The following is a 20,775-nucleotide window of genomic DNA, read 5'->3' on the forward strand; positions in this document are numbered from 1 at the left end:
CCAGACATACTTTCTACTTGGGTCAAATAGTGAATTTGCATACACTTCAGCGAAGTTAAAACAAAATTCTTTCCATTTTGACCAAGATTTCGTCATATATTTTTATTTGAAATAGTAATAAAAAAATAATAATGACCATATTTATATAGCGCATACATACATCTTCTTCGGTGCTCAAGGTGCTCATATCATACCCCGGCTCACTGGCGGATCTAGGGGTGGGGCACAGCCGACCCGTGCCCCCCCCCCCCCACTTGAGAGCCATAATCTGAATCTGTAATGTAAATGTGCCGTTTTTACCCAAGTGTGCCCCCCTGAAAGTGATGACACTTTTTATTATTATCATTATTTTTAATTTTATTTTTTTTGGCGCTAGTCAAATTTTCATGCAAAAATGTGCCCCCCCCCCATCGAAAATCCTGGATCCACCCCTGCCTCGGCTAGTAGCTAGGCTACCAATTCCGGTGCTCACAGCTGTTTGAAGACTTAAATCTAACTGGTACCCATTTACTCTTGGTTGGGTAGGTAGGCCTACAGTACGAGTGGATGAATATATTGCTTCATGGAGTTGATGCCGTACGTGAATGTGATGCGAACCCACGACCAATTCTGGTTGCAAGCCGAGGGTCAGAACCAGTAGACCAAGACGCTTTCATGATATTACAAAATCTTGGTTCATATTTTCAATGTATACAAATCTTTTGACATTTTCGGAAATGAAAATTAGTCCCAGAGATTATGGGGGTGGAGGGTGAGGTCACTGAGGTGGATAGTGCGGTGACAAATCATAAACACGGTCCTCTTTCGTAAAGGAAGAATAATCCTTTTTGTACATAATTGATGAACCTTGGAATCATGACCGGGATTCATGAACCCGCCTCTGATTTTTTCGTTTGTAACGGATTAGGAGACCATGTCGTGGAAATCGATACCTAAAATACTTCCGCGTGAAGTCGGAAGGATATTTCATGGGAACAATGTACCAAGTCGTAAAAGATTCGTTTATATGAACAAGCCACCCTGGATAAAATGTGGGCGTGTACCGAAAGAGTGGAATACAACTCGACTATATAAACACCACATGGACACGTTGTTTGCTGCTTAGTACGAAATACAGTTGGTAGCTGAAACAAATTCATTTTAAATTTGCCGAAAAGTAACGGTATCAAACATTATTCGAATTTTTGCACTGTGGATTTAGTGAATATAGCTGGAGGGAAATTAAACTTAACAAAAGGTAAGTAGCTCATTCATTGATTTTGGAGTGTTCTGTGGCCTATACTCCAAACATGACTGATCCATGATTGTTTGGCTCCAAACATTACTACTGATCCATGATCATTAATATTGTTTGGCATGTGGTCGCGGGCATCATATGCCAGCCGAGCCCTATAACCATGATAACCGGACTCTGACAAACTTTTGTCATGGATGCAGTGCTCGCGCGGGAAATACTTCAAATAGGGATTGTTGAGTGTGATGATGGGCGTGTAGTGACTGACGGCAAAGTGATGTTAGGGTTTCTAAATAATGTTCTGCTTATATATCGATTATGATGGATCCATGTGATCATCATTTAGGTATGATAAGATAGCCTAATATGATTTTCCCGTCGCATCAGCACAGTTTCGTTATTTTCACAAGGAATTTGTGGTGGATAATGAATTAGACAGATCGGATTTCTAGGAATAAAGGCAAACATAACAGTAATACTTCACAGATCTCCGATACATTTTTAGAATCTGCTTAACAACATGCAAAAAAAATCTATCGATCAATTTGTTAAATGGGTGATGTTTTTACGGTAATTTCCAAGGAGAAGGGTGGTCTCAAAATATGCCCTATTTATGCCCTGACGTAACAACACACCAAGTTTTGCCAGTGCGTTTGTTCTTCTCTGGAAGCAGCTCCAGTCATGCCCGCCATAACAGTTCTCGGAAGTGGGATACATCTATGCACCTCTCCAAAAGTCAGAGGCTCGATTTCACAAAAGGTGTTGATTGATTCAGTAATGATATGAACTATTGCACTATTGATGTCATAAGGAGTGACATTCTCTTGTTAATTAGAAATATACCAATGATTGGCAAAAACATCGGTGCACGTGTGAGTGTTGAAGTGGTATTGGGAGGGGAATCAACACCATATGAAAACTTCTGAAAAAAAAAGAAAAAGGGCAAATTAAGAAAAAAAAAGTTTAAGTTAAAGTTTACCCCTTCTGATCAAGGTGAAAATTCCGCTTTGATCCGAAGTGGGTCAACTTTTAACCTTATAATTCTTAATCGTGAAAAGGATTGTTTTTGTTCAAAGAAGTCAATCATTATACTATACATATCAATATCATGCGTGTCATACCTGTTGAGATTCAAATTAAATCGGATTACAGTAACATCGTTTAACAACGAGAGCCACTCGCATGACTGACAGTAAAGAATACAACAGAGCAGAATAAACTGCGTCTTCAGGACAAAGATAGGTGACGATCCTCTGTGCATTATTAGCTATGCTTTTGTTCAAAATCATTCCCTACAGATTGAAATTGTGCATATCTCCATGTGGGAAATACGGAACCTTTAGAGTGCCATCGACTTGACGACTTAGCGGGATACTTTATCTTGCCATGTAGACATAATTACCTTATCATATCGACATGGCGAGATACGTTATCTCGCTAAGTCGACTTGTAAAAAGTTATATGTCAACATGGTGAGATATTTTATCTTGCCAAGTTGACTTATCAAAAGTTATATATCAACCCTCGCCGGGCCTTGGACACTTCATATCACAGTTATATGAATTCAGATTTTTTTGTTTTGTAATAGGTTTAATATTACAATATCCATTGTAATACTTTTTATGCCATCGATTCACCTATCTGTTTAATCGATTCTTGTTTCATCTTATATAAACCCCTCAAAAAAGTTCTGCAACTCAAGTTTGAGTGCTAATCATTCTTGTATGTGTGCCATCATCATATGTTAAAGTGGTATCAATGGAAAGCATGATTATTCCTCTTTACAATCATGTGTCATTTGTAATGCTAGTGTTATCATGAAATACACAGACATGATAAATATGCAGCAATGTAAAAAAATGAAATGTTGCAAAATTCGTTGCCATGTCATGTTTGAGTTCTGCAACTCAAACTGCAAGTTTGAGTGCCGATAAATTTCTTAATGTGCCATCATCATGTGTAAAATTGATATCTTTAGAAAGCATGATGATTCTTCTTTACAATCATGTGTCATTTGTAATGCTAGTGTTATCATGAAATACACAGACATGATAATACGCAGCAATGATAGAAATGAAATGTTGCAAAATGCGTCGTTTCCAATAGCGAATTTCCAATTGTTTCGAGGATGGACCGAGTGCATTCACTGTCACCTGCATGGTGGAAATTCTATAGAAATGGAGACTCTTGTTAGAAATCAATGCATTTTGCAACATTTCACTTTTGACTTTTCTCAATGTTCAGGGTGATTGCATATTCAATGATTACATAATCACAGCAAATGGCATGTCATTGTAAAGAAGAATAATTTAGCTTTCCAATGATACCAGTTTCACCTTTTATACTTCATTAACCAAAAAGATATCATCCCCAAAACTGAGTTGCAAAACTTTTTTTGAGGGGTTTATATATATATATATTTTTACTCATTTGTAACCTTTAAGTTTGGCATTTCAAGCTTCAGTAGCCCATACGTATTGTATTGTACTACAGTGCGTATCAAAAAAATTTTACACTTTGAAAAAGCCCTGGGAATTAAAAAATATACAACATGTGGGTATTCTTTTCACATATAATCATGGGTTTGGGTCTCATCTATCCAATGAAAGTAAGATTTTTGACAGAATGTGGCACTTGAGTGAGCACTGTCCATTTTTGTAAAGCTCACAGAAATCTGTTTGCGCAGAAATGCTCGTTTTCACGCTGTGTCAAGGGGAAACGGTGAAATCAAACTTACCCTGCGAAACATTTCTCATACATTTCCCTTGCACTTTTAGTCAATTGAAATAAAACGGATACATTCAAGCATTTTATAACAATTTTACTACCCAAATTGAAATTTCAACACTTAATAATCACAACCTTTACCCTTTTTGTGCCAGCTGGATCTGAGGACATAACCGAATCTGAACAAAAGTTTATATCAGACATCTTTTTTCACTAAGTTTTTATCATTCAAAGTGGGTTTACATTTCATTTTTCGTGTAATACTTGTTTCTCAACACTTTTTCCAAGCTTGACAATGATTAACAAAATGAAAATCAAGCCTAAGCCATTTCATGTAAATCACGGCTCAGTGTAAAGCAAACATCGTCACGATGGCCTCGGTGTGTGGGGGAGTGGGGTGGGGCGCAATGCACTCTTTGAAGTGTTTTAGGCAAGGAAATAAGTTTAAAAAGGGTTAAAGATATCTTCTAATCAAGTTTCCTAGTTAAATTCCATGTGTTATTCATGATCAAGGTCTATTTCATATGCATAACTATTTCAAAGTTTTGCACAAATCATTTTTCACCAACTTTTCAAGAGTAAGTGGTGCTCACTCAAGCGGAAATATTTTTCGACAGTTATATCGTCACTTGCTTAAATGGATACGTACCAATGGTAAAATGCGGAAAAATCTTCAGGATATTACAAATGTATGATTTTACATGATTTTTTCTAAGTGTAAACTTTTTTTTGATACGCACTGTATATATTTCTAAAGTTAGTACCCCTATCAAGGGAACCTTTCTTCCACAGCATTGTATTTTAAGTTAGCTTTAAGTTAGAATTTGACCTTAGTCTTCACTTATCCATCCCAATTGTTTAATGACCGATTCTGAACTACTTAATACTCCTCCAGATTTAATCGATATCAAAGAATGCCGATACTACTTACCGAGCAAACTTAATGATGTACCAATTAGTTCATCAGACTTAAGCCTTCTTCATCTCAATGCCCGGAGCTTATCGTGTAATATAGATAAAATACAAAGTCTTTTGTGTTCTTTTAGACATATAGTTTCTCTGTTATCTGTGTAAGCGAATCATGGCTTCATGATCGATCCCCATGCCAATTGTTAGACCTCGAGGGCTACAAAATGCTTCGTGCAGATAGAAAGACTGGCCGTGGAGGTGGAGTTGTTGTGTACGTAAAGGATGATATCTCTTTTCATTTTTTCAACGACGCCTCCCTTTCTCCCGACTTCCAATCCCTTTTCCTTGAAATTAAGAACAACCGGAATAAAAAGAACGTCATAGTCGGTTGGAGGGGCACTGCATTGTTTGTGAACAATGCTGTGCCCCTCCAATGCTTTGTTTCCTCCGGGTTACGGTCCGCTGCTGACCTTGATCCTCTTTTAAGTTCTTTTTTCTCGAGGGGGTAAAGAAATCTTTCTCCTTGGAGATTTTAACATCTTCAGATTCTCGAATTAGTAGCACATTTACGAATTTTCTTCATTCGTATGCATTGTATCTATTAATAGATAAGCCGACACGCATTGTTGGCTCCTCGCAAACCCTGCTTGATAATGTTTTTACAATACAAGTTCTTTATCTGAAAATCTTCAAAGTGGAATACTATATTCGGACGTCCCCGACCACATGCCAGTCTTCGCTTTTCACAAAACACACAGTCACCCAACTATAATCAATAATCCTAAACAAGGGCTTAGTTATTTAAGAAAAAAATACGCCAGAAGAAATTAAAGAATTGAATAATGCTCTTTGCAAAGAGAAGTGGTCAGTAGTTTTTGAAGTGCAAAATGATGTCGATAAGGCCTATGATCTGTTTCTTGATATTTTATTGAAAAAAATTCAATAACACGTCCCACGTCGACTTGTAAAAGGCAATAGATGGAATATAAATCGTAAACCGTGGATCACTAAAGGTTTACTTAAATCAATTAACTGGAAAAACGTCTTATTCAAGAATTACATACGTAATCCAAGTGACTTATCACTACACAATAAGTTTAAAAGGTATCGTAACAAATTGAACGCCTTGATTAAGCATTCTCGAAGACAAATTATTTTAACAAATTGCATGCTGCATCCGGTCAAACCTCAGCAACATGGACAATTTTAAACGAGATACTAGGGAAAAGAAAAGGAAAAGATTTTCCTTCTGAACTTAATATGAATAACTTAAAAACTAGTGAACCACAAAAATAGTTAATATGCTTAATAGTTACTTTGTCAACATCGGTGTAAATTTATCAGATTCTACAGGTGGTAATGAGCCGTCTCCAAAGGAGTCATTATTTCCAAGATGCAGTAAATCAATATTTTTCCAACACGTTACTCCTAGCGAGATATCCATTGCCAAAACTCTGAAAAACAGTAAATCATGTAGTCACGAAGGATTGAATACTTTTATTTTAAAAAAGATCATCGATAATATCGCTGATCCATTATGTCATATATTCAACATGTCGCTCACGACAGGAACTTTCCCCCAATCCTTCAAACTGGCAAAGGTAATACCAATATTCAAAAAGGGTGACCGCAATCAATGTAACAATTATCGACCAATTTCAATATTGCCTTGTATGTCTAAGATTCTCGAACGGATAGTTTAGAATCAATTATATTCTTTCTTATTTTAACATGATATACTGCTCCCCACACAATATGGCTTTCGTAAGAATTACTCTACAGATTTGGCAATATTGGACATATATGATAAAATAACAACTGCCATCGCCAAAAAGCAATTTGTCGTAGGTGTCATGTTAGACCTGTCCAAGGCATTCGACACCCTAAATCATAAAATTCTACTCCATAAGCTCGAACAAAGTGGTGTAAGGGGAACGCCACTTGCATGGTTTAGTGATTATATTTCCAACCGGCAACAATATACCGAATTTGACAATCATAAATCCGATATCCTAAATCTGAAATGTGGCGTCCCCAAGGGTCTATACTCGGGCCTTTCTTATTCCTAGTTTATGTAAATGATATCTCACATGTTTCTCCCAATCTACAATATGTCTTGCTTGCTGACGACACAACCCTACTGTACACTGATGAAAATCTGGATAATATTTTTTCTCTGTATAACAGAAAATCGAGTTCATGGACGATCGGATGAATGGGTTATCTATACGCTGCTTGTCCATGTGGTATGGTTTTGAAAAATCCAGGTCATCTCTATACAAGAGTTCATGTGACTGCTGCTCGTATTGAAACGAATGATAATAATTATGTTTCATAACCTCGTTGCATCATAATGAATAAATAGGATTCAGTGAGAAGCAAGACCTCTGGAGCTTTCGAAATCGTCCCTATATAGGCATGATAGGACTGATAGAAGTGGATAATAGAAAACGATTATTCAGTAGCGCCTAGACTCTTGAAAAAACGATTAGTCAAAAGTGACCAATCTTTTGGTCAGTTAGTAAATATGTGCCAGAAAATGGTCAATATCAACCAATATTCTCCTAGATTCTATTTTCTGACCAATAAATTGACTGATTTTGACCATATTCGTCGGTCGGACACTTATTCATCAACGGTGCCAAGTAAAATGGCAGAGGTAAAAATGGCAATGGTAAAATTGGCAGAGGGAAAAATGGCAGAGGTTAAGATGGAAAATCCATTAAAAATCGAGAAAGTTATTAGAACTTTTAAGTTTTTAGTCTATGACGTCATATATACGAGCAGCTGCCCCATGATAATTTGTGCACTACAAAATGTATATTTTTCCATTTTTTGATGGTTAGTGATTGCTGAAAAAAAATAATTCAAGAGCGGAAGTGCGATAAATCGTCTCTTGATATACTGAAGATACAATAAAAACAATTTTCATTTTTTAAAAAGAAAATTACGTTACTGATATTGTTTTTTATTACACCATTTACGGGAAAGCTGTTTGCAAATGACGTCACCATTAAAATAATATTCTAATAATAATAAATAATAATAACTCTTATTTACCCAGGGTAGCCACTCTCAGCTGTAAGCTGTTCTTCCAGCGGGCCCTGCATAACATTATATGTTATTATTACCCTTCTCCATTCTAAATGCTGAGCGCCAAGCAAGAAGGCTGAAGGTCCCATTTTTATAAGTCTTTGGTATGACTCGGCCGGGGATCGAACCCACGACCTCCCGTCCATCAGGCGGGCGCTCTACCACTGAGCCACCATGTCCGGTAATAGCTTTTGAATTCTTCGATAGATTTCCTAAAACCCTCACCAATATTATTTTTTATATTTTCTACTATTTTTATAATAAACTTTATGTATAGTGATCCAAAGTGAGCTTAAAATGTGAATATTAGTAGAGCGATTTGACATGAGAAGGGCCACGCATGCAAATCCAGGAAAACAAAATAAACCAACAAAAGGTTTATGAATTTGGTGCAGACGATCTATCTATGATTTAAAAATGTTACCCTTTCCATTAGTCAAACATTATAATTTTAATTTTCTTCTCAGAACCTTTCTTGTTTAATCTATGTGCATGCGGAGGCATTTTGACAATTTTTTTGCATGGGGGTTTAAGATTTGCCATTTTATACTTCTACCATTACTATTTTTACCTCTGCCATTTTTACACCGAACCTTCATCAACGCAGTTCTTATTTTAACCAATCCTTTTTTTAAGAGTGCAACCAATACCTGGAAAACCAGTATATATAGATGCAAACATTTTCTGACAACTACAAAGAGAGAGAGAGAGAGAAAAAAACAAGCGTGACAGGGGTCACCAATTTTTTTTTGAAGCATTTTCCAGGAGAAAAATCCTGACGGCTAAAAGGGTACGTTAGTTCTTTGATGATGAAATAGAGTAACAAATCTCACATTTATGTTTGGGGACGTAACAATTAAGACGGTATCTTTGGAAAGGTAGGTCAGACCGTCGGAGGGCAGTTCAATTCAAATCTAATACTCCATTTTCTTGAAGATATTAATGAAGAAGGAGGAGGGAAGAAAAAGAAAGAAGGGGAAGAAGGAGGAGGAAATGAATTAGAGGAAAGCGAGGGGAGAAGAAAAGGAAGAAAAGGGAAGAAGAAAAAAAGATAATAGATCCAAGAGGAACAGCAAAAGGAACAGGCAAAGAAAAGGCAAACGAAATAGAAAAGGAAATTGAGAGGGATAAGGGTTAGGATAAGAGAACCGCAAACCCGACCCATCAGACAATTGTGTCTTGCAGCGCTAGCTGATACGTTTTGACAATCAGACCTCAGGCCCTTTGCAGAAAGAGTTGCAATAAATCGTAACTCTAAAAATCATGCGCAACTTGATTTTTAACCAATCAACAGCGCGCATTCGGGACTTGCGATTGACATTTTTACTTGCGTTTAAACGCAACTCTTTCTGCAACGGACCCGTGAAGGGACATTTTGAAAACTTTATTGAATACACGAAAATAATAGGTACTTGACCATGTTGACAAATCAAATAATGCGAGCGCGCAGCGCGAGATGAAAATGTTGATATTCAGACCATAAAACGGAAATTTTACAGAGCACTTTTAAAAATCAAACAAAATAATGAAAGCTAGTTATCCGAGCTGAAATATGATTTTTTATATTGACTTCAAAACTTGATATTTTAAGCTCCATGTCAGCCTAATGATAAGACATGTATCTCATCAAACAAGCAATTCGAGCGCGAGCGAAACTTTTTAATAAAGATATGAAAGATTTTCGTTTTATTTTCCAAGTCTTTCCCTTACCTAATTTTATTCACTCGTCTTCCTTCTCTTTTTTCCTCTCTTTTTTCCTCTCATTACCTATTCTTTTTTTTTCTTCCCCCTTTTTTCCTTTTTTTTTGCTCCGCCAATAGGAGGGGGGGGGGGCAGGCCCCTCACCCCCTGGATCCGCCTATGCAAAGTTATACATGGCATTTTATATATTTGTATTATTCCGGTGAAACGGTTCTCGGCATGTCTTCATGAATATTCAATGAACAAACTGATGATGTCATTTCCTCACTTGTTCTTTGTATTTTATTGAAGTAAGGTTTGTTCATTGTTTTTCCTTCAAGAACCAAAAATATTAGAATTTATTCATTTTTTCCCTTCAAGGATAAAAAATAGTGGAATAACAACTAATTAAGTGCATTGAATATTCCTTACTGCAAGTTATTTCACTCTAAATCATTCACACATGTATGAAAAAATGAAACAATTATGATTTCATGTAATTTCATGGGGATGTGACATCGTCAGCCCATCTAATGAATATTCATGACTACGTGCATGTAACTGTTTTCACAAAATATTGCTAAACATAAAAATTCAATAAATTCGCTATTTTTATCAGATTTTGATGAAATTTTTGCATTTTGAGCTGTGAATTTTACTCTATTTATTTAGATATAAATATTTTCAGCCCAGAGCATCCCTTTAATTTGAAAGAGGCATCGTACTCGTATAGTCAAGAACTTGATAATGTACAATGCTTTACAAATATTAGTAAGGACACTTATCTTAAAATCAAACAAGTTAAGAGACAGATGGTAAACAAATAATCCACATTGTATTCAAAATGATGCTTCCACAGTGACTTGTGAGTCATCATTCTTGTCAAAGGAAATTTAAAGTTCGTAGCTTTTATTCAAAATAATTATTCAGATGTGCTGGGAAAAATGATGCATTTTGGTAACAGATATTAAGAAGGTGAAGAAAATAAATTTTCGTAACAGATATTATATACCAAATTTGGATTTGAATATGGCTTTTAAGACATTTAGCGATGGAGAGCTTTTTATATCAATCGACAGACCATTCCTTAGTTTGGGGGCAGCTAATTTCAAAGGGGGATCTTGAAGAGTAATTTATCTGTGAAGTTGCACAGAATTCGACTGTATTACCATGACTACTGTATGATTGGGATTTAAGTTTGAGTACAATTTGAAGCTTGATGAATAAATTATTTATGACAATTATATTACAACTACTAGTATTACTACTACTACTGCTACTACTACTACTATACTACTACTACTAGTTCTACTACTACTACTACTACTACTACTACTACTACTACTACTACTACTACTACTACTACTACTACTACTACTACTACTACTATTACTGCTACTACTACTACTACTACTACTACTACTACTACTACTACTACTACTACTACTACTACTACTACTACTACTGCTACTACTACTACTATACTACTACTACTAGTACTACTACTACTACTACTACTACTACTACTACTACTACTACTACTACTACTACTACTACTACTACTACTACTACTATTACTGCTACTAATGATAATAATAATAATAATGAGGATAATAATGATAATAGTAATAATGATATGAATAATAATAATAGGGTATTTATATTGCGCACATATCCACCTTATTAGGTGCTCAAGGCGCTCCTATATTACCCGGCTAAGCTAGGCGTTCATAGCGCACACAGCTTTTTAAGGAATTACTTCCTACCGGTACCCATTTACCTCACCTGGGTTGAGTGCAGCACATTGTGGATCAGTTTCTTGCTGAAGGAAATTACGCCATGGCTGGGATTCGAACCCAAGACCCTCTGTTTCAAAGTCCGAAGACTAATCCACTGGGCCACAACGCTCCATAATGATAATAGTGATAAATAATAATAACAACAGCAAAGAATAAAGTGCTTTGACCCACTGGTAACTGAAGAGGTATAGTTTATCCGAACTTTGGCTGAACTTTGACTAACGACAGACAAGTCTTGTATGCATTTCGGGTTTGTTGGAACTTAGCCATCAAATCCTGCAAATCATCAGAAATTTTAAGCAAACATTGTAATCACAGCATTTAAAACCAATGTGATACGTTTCTGCAGATGGAATTTTGCAGAATTTATTCGGAGAATATTTATATTTGCAGAATATTTAGAGGTTAGAAGTAAATATGTTGATTTTCATCCCGATTTACATAAATTAATTTGTGATTCCGTGTTCAAGTTTGTATCAACTCAGATTAACTAATCAAATTGTGCTTAATAGCTGGGCCCCTGTATTTTACTTATCTTTCTATATCACATGCTTTATGTATGATTTAATTATCAGTCTTTGCCATTATTGTTTATCTCTTCAATTATCACATTTAACATGAATTCATTTACATTTTTTTTATTATGTGAACATGTTAATTTATCATTGATTCATGATTGAAAGTATTGAAATACAGAAACTCCTGTAAAAAAAAGATGATCACTAGATATCCATGAACGAAATGAAAGGAATACATTTTCCAACATTGAAACACCTGTTTCTAAAAAAAAATAATAATAATAATAAAAAAAAAAAAAAGAAAGAAACACCTGTTTCTACACAGGGGTGTCTACTGTTATAGTGGAAGGTCTGAAAATGTAGAAACATGTATTTCACTTACATAATATTATTGGAAAAATTATCAAGAGATTTACAGTAAATTACTACCCCAAGTTGCCAAGTAATTCGATATGCATCATCCTATAAATTTATTATTCAAAGTTCATTTGTTGAAACCAAACTCAACTTGGTGGCATTTCATATTGTTTTCGTGTTAATGCGCTCATAGATGATGACAGACTTTGACCTGACAGCATACATCTTAGGATCAGCTATCACAATAGATAACCATCGATTGTTATGATTCTGACAAAGTTCCCATAAATACTATTTTCACGGCGAAGCAATAATAACAGTAGCAGTCTTTATCAACAGATGATCTTATTGTCAATCAAATTCGTGTGTAATAGCACATCCGACGAGACTTGTTTTGATTCGGTAGCTTTAAGACGAGAAAATATTATTTTGATTCTCCTAAAATCAAAAGGACATGGTACATAACAACTACTGATGTTTATTAGCTGACACTGTGGCCCATTCACCCCTAAATCAACATATTTTGTTGGCCTACATGAGAATATTCATGCATTTATTCATGTTTGTTCGTTTGTTTGTATTTTCACTTCATTATCAAGATGTATCGCTCCCTGATTCGTCGAGTTTCATCCGCAGTCGATGTCATAACCAGAGCCCAGCAAAATCGAATAGGGAGGGCCATAGCATCGAGTGGATATCGACGGAAAGAAACGAATTGTTACAATGGGAACCTTGTTCGCTTCTCGTCTGAAGCAGCAACATCCCCAGCGAACCAGGAGATGCCAAGACTTTATACCTTGAACAATGGAGAAAAGGTAATTTTTCCGGCGTACCAAATCTCTACATTAACTAGTTATGAATGTGTTTATTTATGTATTCATGAAACAATATCTTAATTGACTCTCTCTTCGGCAATATTTATGATACAATTGACCTTATAGATCTGCCAATAGTGTATCAGATGTATAAAAATAAGGTTGAACAAAATTGTTAAACAGTTTAAATCTTTATTTTTAAGTAATGTTAACCCTCATTAATAAGATTCAACATAAAAGAGGAAATTTCCGTACTTACCCCCCCTGGTTTATCTTATACTTATATTCATTTCTTATATTCTTATATTTTTCGAAAGGTCTCCCCGACTTTTTCAAAAGAAGAGATGGACAGCCGTATAATGATGGTAAGGAAATACATGGAAGAAAACCACCTCAGTGGAATCCTTTTCACCTCAATGCATAACGTTAATTACTTCTCAGACTTCCTCTACTGTTCCTTCGGTCGTCCCTACGGCTTGGTCATCACCGCGGACAAGGTAACGAGCATCTCCGCAGGAATCGACGCAGGACAACCCTGGAGAAGGACAAGCACTGGAGGTAACGTTATCTACACCGACTGGCACCGGGACAACTTCTGGGTCGCCGTCCAGGAGGAACTGGCCAATGTGCCTTCGGGAAAGATCGGTTGCGAATTCGACCACATGACGCTGGACAACATGGTGAAGCTGGAAAAAGCCGTTTCTGGCAAGGACATCGTTGACGTCGGAACGCCGATGATGATGCGGAGATTGATCAAGTCCGATGAGGAGATTGCGTTGATCACCGAGGGGGCGAGGATATGTGATCTCGGGGGAGATGCAGTGGTTGGTGCCATCGCAGAAGGTGTTGGTGAACACGAGGTGGCCCTCCAGGGTACTGAAGCAATGGTCATGGAGATAGCTAAGTCCTTCCCTCATGCAGAACTTAGAGATAGTAAGTTCCCAGTATCACTTCATCTGATATCAGTCATGTCGGTGTTTTCACAAATCATGTTGTTAGGCCAAAGAGGACGTATATTTCATTTCCCTGTATATTTAGCCCTTTTGCTCCGTCAATATCCCACCGAATCTTGGATATACCACACCGACGCGTCGGTGTGGTATATCCACAGCAGTTATTGTGGAGGCGTCGTGGTCTAGTGGTTAAGACTCTCATCTTTCAATCTGAAGGACCTGGGTCCGATTCCAAGCCATGGCATGTTTTCCTTCAGCAAGGAATTTACCCAAATTGTGCTGCACTCAACCCAAGGAAAGTACATGGGTACCGACAGGAAGTAACCCCTCAAAAAGCTGTGCGCATCGGATTAGCCTGAGATTTACGTGAGCGCCTTGAGCACCTATAGCAAGGTGGATACGTGCGCTAGACGAATCATATATTACTATTATTATTATTTATTAATTTATTTCTTATTTTCTTTTTAACGATATTGTATTTAAAAAACGACAATGCATCACATTATATCAGTTCAATGTCTTAAACAATTGGTTGCTTATTGAGCTATTAGAATTATTATAGTAGTATCAGCCATTAACTAGCCCTATCTAAAGTATACTGTTCTTTTTCATCATGTTCATTCTGTAGCATGGATTTGGTTTCAATCTGGTATCAATACGGATGGAGCACATAATCCTGTGACATCGCGCAAAATTCAGAAAGGTGATATTCTTAGTCTGAACACATTCCCCATGATTGCTGGGTAAGATATTATTTCTTGGTACTGACACATCTGTAGCGTAGGCAGGGTAGGAATGAACTTAAAAAACTGTGAAAAGGTACAAATCAGGGAGCGAAGCGACCGAGCTGCTCCTTACATTGAAGAGTTAAACGACTCTCCTTAGCAAGTTAAAAAAATCACTAAAATGGTGATTTTCTTAATTTCGAGGTAGATAGGTGAAATTCCTAACAAGACTTTATAGCCCTGAACATTTTTCTCCATTATCGAATAATAATTTATGAAATAAATAAATAAATAGTATTTAATAATGTTCTGCATTTTGTAAGAAGCGGGGATGGGGGATCAGCCGATCAGCTCTTGACCCAGATAGCTTTAGAATTCAACATTTATATTGCAATTTTACTGCCATGAATTCCACCCAAAATATATTGTGCACCATTAATTGATCCCCCGCCAAAAAGCCAAATCAAACCAAACAATATTATCGAGTAGGCCTTGTCAGATTCACTCCCTTGCTCAGCTGCTTCGGATATTTCCCTAAATATTTCACATTACCCCCGATACCCCCCCTTCCGTGTCTGCGTTTGACTAGAATTTTCTCGAATAAGGTAGAGATCATCTTCAAATTAACTTCTCTATAGAAAGATTTTTGCATCTCACTTGCTTACAGCTAGAGAAGATTTGAAAATATGATTATCGTCATTGTTATGGTACTGACATCCTCGTCTCATTAGTTATATCCATATTTTACAAAAGCTATTACACTGCTTTAGAACGAACGCTGTTCTGCGACCACGTCCCCTCTGATCGACACATGGAGGTATGGGAGAAGAACTGCGACATTCACCGACGCGGTATGGCTCTCATCAAGCCAGGTGTTCGAGTATGCGACATCGCAGCCGAGCTCAATGACGTCTATCGGCAGTACGATCTCCTCAAGTACCGGAGCTTTGGGTACGGCCATTCCTTCGGTGTGCTGTGTCATTATTATGGCAGAGAAGCAGGTGAGGGTATGCTACCGTCACACCAACGAAACCGACTCCTGACCGACCAAAGCAATTAGGTTATATCGAATGGTAGACCATCGGTCGGCTTGGAGTCGGTTTTCGTTGGTGTGACTGATCAGGGCCCGGGCCCCGTCGCACAAAAGTTACCATTATGGTAAAATATGGTATACCATTGTGGAGCGTTGTGGCCCAGTGGATAAGTCTTCTGACTTTGAAACAGAGGGTCGTGGGTTCGAATCCCAGCCGTGGCGTAATTTCCTTCAGCAAGAAACTCATCCACATTGTGCTGCACTCAACCCAGGAGAGGTGAATGGGTACCCAGTAGGAAGAATTTCCTTGAATGCTTGAGCGCCTAAGCAGCCCAGCTAAAGCCGGGGTAATAGTAATAGCAGGGCCCACTGGTAGAACAGTTTTCGAAACTGAAGTGGCTTCCCTGGGTAAATATACCTATATTATTGTTATTATTATTATTATTATGGTAACTTTGGCATCCAATGGTAACGCTGATCAACAGCCAATCAAAATCCAGGATCTTATGGAAGTAACCATATTGGATGGCAAAGATACCATAATGTTAACTTTCATGCGACGGGGCCCTGATCTGTAAGGATGCCCCCCCGGATCCCCCACTCTCTTGACATACTGGGGAGCGCTTCGTGAGAGGACTTGAAAGATTTTTTATCCGACATTTCCCATATTAACAGTCAGATGTTTGAGCTTAATTCTTAGTCAATCGAAATCAAGGAGTTGTCAGATCTGATATCGTCTCAGACGACATCAAAATGAAACGACGGAACCCATTCCTGTTGAAGGTCGACCATTATTGTCCCGAGTCACCTACAATAGTTGGCCGGTTCTCTGACAGTGTCTGATGAGGAGTCGCATGGAAGTAAAAAGCAATACGGTTATATTATTTTAATCTATAGCAGCCGTCTTCTCCGTACGCAAAACTATTTCTTACCACTCCTGATTGGGGGTCATGGAAAAGTCAAAGATGTCTACAACGCATGACTTATCTGAGAACCGTCGGAGAATCAGGGTGCCAAAGGGAACCACTGTTTTATTTTTTTTTATAAAGAGGGCTGATGTATTTGATATATGCTTCAACGAATTCAAGACAAAAAATACGTCTCCTCTTTCTCAGGGCTTTGTCCGGGTCACATTGAATGATCTGAATATAATCCTAAGGAAATCCTACTGTATTCTTAACCCTAAGAAGACTGGGGGCTGATTCAGCCCCCCATCGACATTTTTCGTGATAAATCTGCCACGCGAATTTTTGACCACGTCACTAGCTGAATTTTTACTTTCAAGTCTCGCGCAACTTTTGAGACCAAAATTGTGACCCCCGAGTACGCGGTTCCGAAATTACACAACATTTTTTAAGTGCATGCAGACCAAAAATTACTCAAAAACGTGACTTTGTGTACAAATCCAATGCAAATAGTGTTTTTAGCCAACATTCATTGAATGTATCATTATTTTTCCTTTAACTGCATAAAATCAATTGATTTTATCTTTTTATGGTCAAAATAAAGTCCCTGACGATTTCCATTGAAAAAAACAATAAAAAACAAAAAGTCGAAAAACACAGAAATACATAAATTTAGAAAACAATAGAATACATTTGAAATTTTTGAAAAATAAATTTGATCAGATGCCTATCTAGAGTATGTGAAACAAAAATTATCATTTTAGGGGCATTATGTTATTCGCTAGAGCAAACTTATGATTTTACGCATAAATTAGCATAATTAATGAGCAATGAGATTTTTCGCAGACTTTGATATTTTAGTTTTGTAGATAATGCCATGGGTAACTCGCGTGCCAATTTTCGTCGCGATCGACGGCCGAGATCATAAGTGGGGGGGGGGGGGGGCTGAATCAGCCCCCCAGTCTTCTTAGGCGTCGAAATAGCCCAGTCTATTTAGGGTTAAGGAATAATGGGGAGAATATAATCATAGGAAAACCCTACTGCATTTTAAGGGATAATGGGGAGAATATAAACCTAAGAAAACCCTACTGCATTTTAAAGGGGTAATGGGTAGAATATAATCCTAAGGAAGACCTACTGTATTTTTAAGGGATAATGAGGAGAACATAATCCTAAGGAAACTCTTCTGTTTTTTAGGGATAGTGGGCAGAACATATTCCTAAGGAAACCCTACTGCATTTTAAGGGATAATGGGGGGAATATAAACCTAAGGAAACCCTACTGCATTTTAAAGGGGTAATGGGTAGAATATAATCCTAAGGAAGACCTACTGTATTTTTAAGGGATAATTAGGAGAACATAATCCTAAGGAAACTCTTCTGTTTTTTTTGGGGATAGTGGGCAGAATATATTCCTAAGGAAACCCTACTTCATTTTTAAGGGATAATGGGGGGGGGATATAATCTTAAGGAAACCCTACTGTATTTCTAAGGGATAATGGGGAAAATATAATCCTAAGGAAACCCTACTGCATTTCTAAGGGATAATGGGGAGAATATAATCATAAGGATAAGATGCTTAAGGGATAATGGGGAGAATATGATCCTAAGAAACCCTATACTGTATTTTAAGGACTAAGGCTTAAATAGGAATGGGACATTATTATTTTTCTAAATATATTGTCAAAATATGTCCCAAACCTAATTTTTCGTATTATTGTAAAAAAAAAATCGTGCTGCGCGTATACCCCACTGGTTTCCCCTTTTCACTCGCAGTGTAGTAGCTCCACTGTTTTGAAGTACATTTGAGTGATATTCATATGCTCTTAACTTTCGCCATTTATATACAATCGATACTGTTCCTTCACAGTTTATCAAAATAATAACCATGAGATCTGTCCGTCATTTATTATTTGCGATCTGAAGTATTCTTTCTATGGGATTTAAATCTATATATCTATACATTTCTTTAGGGGTCCGTTTCATGAAGACTTAAAGGGATGCTCCGGGGCTGAAAATATTTATATCTAAATAAATAGAGTAAAATTCACAAAGCAAAATGATGGAAATTTCGTCAAATCTGATAACAAATAGTTAAGTTATTGAATTTTAAAGTTTAGCAATATATTGTGAAAGCATGCACGTAGTCATGAATATTCATTAGGTGGGTTGATGTCACACCCCCACTTTCCCTTTTTTATGTTACTTCATGATATCATGATTGGTTTATTTTTCATACATGTGTCAATGATATGTCTCCCTCAATGGAATAAGTTACAGCAATCAATATCTAATGCACTTAATCAGTTGTTATTCCAATAATTTGGGCTCTTGAAGGGAAAAAATTGAATAAACCTAATTTCTTCATTTCTTTTAATGAAACAACCAAAAAAAGTGGGGATATGACATCATCAGTTTTCTCATTGAATATTCTTGAAGACATGCCTAGAACTGCTTCACGTACCAGAATAATTCAATAACTTCGTTATTCCTTGTCCGATTTTGATACAATTTTCAGTGTGTTGTTTATCCGATTTTTTCTTCATCTGTCCATATTATTTTCAACCTGGAGTACCCTTTAAACGTGGTAGCTTTGCCACAACTGCTGATCCATGCCATGGTGGTTGTTATCATGGCAAAAAGTTTATGGAACGACGCATTGGCGGCGGAAGCCAAAAAAATTAGGGGGGGAACCACCAAAATTTTGCAAAAAAAACAGATTATCAACAAAAAGTTTAAGGGGGGTCGTCCCTGGCCACCTGAAATCACGTCCCCCCCCCCGCTTCCGCCGCCTATGGACCGACGGGGAACGACACCCTAGACACCTTCAAAACACTTTTCAAACCCATGTCATGACTCAAAATCGTTCATTAAAAGATTAATAAATACTCCCTATGTTACTTCCATTCCAAAGCTCTTGAAATTCGTGAAGACATCAAGACAGTATTGGAACCCAACATGGTGATCTCAATGGAGCCTATGGTCACCATACCAGAAGGCCAGCCAGGCGCAGGAGGTTACAGGGAACACAACATTCTGGTAGTAACACAAGATGGTGCCCGAAACATCACTCATTTTCCGTTCGGGCCCGAACACCTTGTTGTGAGAAAGTGACAATCATGCGACACAAAATAATATCATGAATGTATTGTCTTATTTTATTTGCAGTTCGAACGATCGTGACTGTCCCATATGACTCAGTAAAAACGCTGTTTTAAATGTTATACAACGTTGCTTTCTATTTGAACTTAACAGTAGTTGTTTAACAGTTAAATTTAAACTTGTGTTAAAATGATATCTTAGACAATTAAAGTTTAATCTTTAATAAATCTTCAATGAAATAAGCATGGTTATTTTAAACAGTTTCTGTATGTAATGTTCATAAAGTAAACAGCGTTGTATAACAATTAACTGCGTTTTCATTGTTTCTATGAACCAGTCGGGAATGTTTAAACATATACCTATAAAATGGAGATATATGTGTTGGCATTATAATGATTTAGCAACAAGGTGGATTACAGTATCCAGTATATATGAAGGGATTTGGTGAGAAAGTGTACCGTTACAGCGAAACATTCGTGATATACATATTCAGCGAGTTAGAGGCAATCAGGGGTGAATATATATATTCAGGGAGTAGGCCTATACTGTTGTCATGGTTGTAAACTTATTTCAGGGGGCCTGTTGTATATAAATTTAGGATGCAATTAAGCTTTAAGTGTACTCTTTTGGATCAACTTAGGAGGGGGTGGGGGCAAAGTAGCCCCATGGTCAAGGCCGTACGCCGCAGGCATGTGAACATTTTCGAAGAATCCCGAAAGTGAGGGAGCGAAGTGGCCGAGCTTGTCATTTGGGGCACTGTTTACACTTTCATTAATGAAATTGAAGAATTTTGCGAAAATTTTCAGTAAAAAATGTATGTTTTCAAAGTTTCGGGGGGGGGGCAGCTGCATGCCACTTCTGCCCTCTGGAACCTGTTGCGTACGGCCATGCCCAAGATTGGTAATTTAAAAAGAGGTAAACACGGT

The 20,775-nt window shown here is 37.2% G+C and overlaps 1 protein-coding gene across 1 annotated transcript; it reads left to right on the forward strand.

The window, feature by feature from the left end:
* Positions 1 to 919: 919 nt before the first annotated feature.
* Positions 920 to 20,481, forward strand: LOC121413875 (creatinase-like). Its single transcript, XM_041606851.1, has 6 exons — positions 920 to 1,237; positions 12,917 to 13,132; positions 13,450 to 14,065; positions 14,714 to 14,828; positions 15,564 to 15,811; positions 19,662 to 20,481. Exons 2-6 carry the CDS (start codon positions 12,917 to 12,919, stop codon positions 19,859 to 19,861), a joined length of 1,395 nt encoding a protein of 464 aa, XP_041462785.1. The 5' UTR covers positions 920 to 1,237; the 3' UTR covers positions 19,862 to 20,481.
* The last annotated feature ends 294 nt before the right edge of the window (positions 20,482 to 20,775 follow it).

This window comes from Lytechinus variegatus, chromosome 4 (genome assembly GCF_018143015.1).
Source record: "Lytechinus variegatus isolate NC3 chromosome 4, Lvar_3.0, whole genome shotgun sequence".
In the NCBI taxonomy this organism is placed as follows: domain Eukaryota; kingdom Metazoa; phylum Echinodermata; class Echinoidea; order Temnopleuroida; family Toxopneustidae; genus Lytechinus; species Lytechinus variegatus.

Bases quoted from the DNA above. Each gene is read 5' to 3' on its own strand.
- LOC121413875 (XM_041606851.1), top strand. From the start codon at position 12,917: ATGTATCGCTCCCTGATTCGTCGAGTTTCATCCGCAGTCGATGTCATA. The intron at 13,133-13,449 runs GTAATTTTTCCG...ATTTTTCGAAAG, and splicing joins CCTTGAACAATGGAGAAAAG to GTCTCCCCGACTTTTTCAAA. The intron at 14,066-14,713 runs GTAAGTTCCCAG...TTCATTCTGTAG, and splicing joins TCATGCAGAACTTAGAGATA to CATGGATTTGGTTTCAATCT.